The sequence below is a fragment of the Chinchilla lanigera genome, unplaced genomic scaffold, assembly GCF_000276665.1.
Source record: "Chinchilla lanigera isolate Chin_1 unplaced genomic scaffold, ChiLan1.0 scaffold00050, whole genome shotgun sequence".
NCBI lineage: Eukaryota > Metazoa > Chordata > Mammalia > Rodentia > Chinchillidae > Chinchilla > Chinchilla lanigera.
This window is the reverse complement of record NW_004955451.1, coordinates 17,294,930-17,296,605: the sequence shown is the minus strand read 5'-3', so window position 1 is coordinate 17,296,605 and position 1,676 is coordinate 17,294,930. Positions and strand designations below refer to the sequence as shown.

Below are 1,676 nucleotides of genomic sequence, written 5' to 3'. Positions count from 1 at the left end.
CCACGCCGCCGCCCGGGCTCGCGCGCCCCCTGGAGGCGACCGGCGCTCGGTCCGTGTCTGTGCGGTGAGTCCCGTCCGTCTGTCCCTGTCCGTCTCCATCCGTCCCCATCCTCCGCCCGCAGGCCAAGTACAAGGCGCGCGAGGCGGCCCTGAAGGCGCAGTCCGAGAGGAAGCCGGGCGCCGAGCGCGAGGAGCGCGGCAAGCTGCCCGAGTCGCCCAAGCGGGCCGAGGAGATCTGGCAGCAGAGCGTCATTGGCGACTACCTGGCGCGCTTCAAGGTGGGCGGCAACAGGGTGCGGAAGCGGCCCGGCGCCCGCCACACGGGACCCCGCCTGACCCCCCGTGTACCCCCAGAACGACCGGGTGAAGGCCCTGAAGGCCATGGAGATGACCTGGAACAACATGGAGAAGAAGGAGAAGCTGATGTGGATCAAGAAGGCGGCCGAGGACCAGAAGCGCTACGAGGTGGGGGCTGGACCCCTTCCCGGCGCTCCCGCGTGAAGTGAGGGGGCGTCTCCGTAAAAGGGCGCCGACGGAGCAGCCTGGGGCGCCCGCTGCCGCCCAGCTCGGTTCAGAAGCCCACCGAGAGAACTGACCGTGTGCCTCTTTCCGGCTAAGGCCGGGGGTGGCAGTGGGGGTGGTGGGGTGACCTTCCCGTCTCCCTGCAGAGAGAGCTGAGTGAGATGCGGGCGCCCCCGGCCGCGGCCAACTCTTCCAAGAAGATGAAGTTCCAGGGAGAGCCCAAGAAGCCCCCGATGTGAGCCCAGGGCCGGGCGGGGGAGACGCCAGGGGCGGGGCGGGCTGGGGTCCTGACCCCCGCGCCCCCGTCCCCCCAGGAACGGTTACCAGAAGTTCTCCCAGGAGCTGCTGTCCAACGGGGAGCTGAACCACCTGCCGCTGAAGGAGCGCATGGTGGAGATCGGCAGCCGCTGGCAGCGCATCTCGCAGAGCCAGAAAGAGCACTACAAGAAGCTGGCGGAGGAGCAGCAGAAGCAGTACAAGGTGCACCTGGACCTGTGGGTCAAGGTGAGCGCCGCAGGGCGCAGCGCCTGCGGGGCCGGGCTGGGCAGGGGGTGCGGCTCAGGCCCGGCCGGGCTGGCGTGGTGGTGCGTGCCGGTGGTCCCAGCGCTCTGGCAGGCTGAGGCAGGAAGAGCACATGTTCAAGTTCAGTTTGGGCACCTTCCTGATTTAGTAAGATCCGGGGTACTTCAAAAAAGAGATAAAAATAAAGACGTGAAAGCACAGTAAGTAGAGAAGCCCAGGTCGGGGTGCTGTGTCCCGCGTCTGGGACCTGGCAGCTCCTAAGCTCCAGGTGTCCTCTGGGCCTGGGGTGAGCAGGCAGGCCTGCGAGGTAGGGGGAATCACCTGTGTCCCCTGGCCCCCAAGTAGCTGGGCCTGGTGTCCTGGGGCTTAGCTGTAGCACTGGGGCTCAGTGGGGTCCGTGGTGTCACTTCTGGGTCTCTGTGGGGTGACCCTGGGAACGGGCTCCCCTGGGCAGAGCAGTGGTCTCTGTTAGGGTGGCTTTGAGGAATCTGCAGACACCCAGGGCAGGGGAGACGGGAGGGGAGACGGGCCACAGTGCATACAGGGTGCCCCACCTCCGCTTCCTGTCTCCACAGAGCCTGTCTCCCCAGGACCGGGCGGCGTACAAGGAGTACATCTCCAACGTGAGTGGC

At 67.0% G+C, this 1,676-nt stretch overlaps 1 protein-coding gene across 1 annotated transcript in view; it reads left to right on the top strand.

Moving 5' to 3' along the window:
• The window catches only part of Ubtf (upstream binding transcription factor, RNA polymerase I), a gene marked incomplete at its 5' end in the record, with an annotated part of 8,645 nt that overhangs the window by 6,202 nt on the left and 767 nt on the right, over nucleotides 1-1,676 (top strand). Inside the window, 5 exon segments of the mRNA XM_013519369.1 lie at nucleotides 123-278; nucleotides 355-465; nucleotides 669-757; nucleotides 837-1,026; nucleotides 1,620-1,667. Coding sequence (XP_013374823.1) covers nucleotides 123-278; nucleotides 355-465; nucleotides 669-757; nucleotides 837-1,026; nucleotides 1,620-1,667 — 594 coding nt within the window.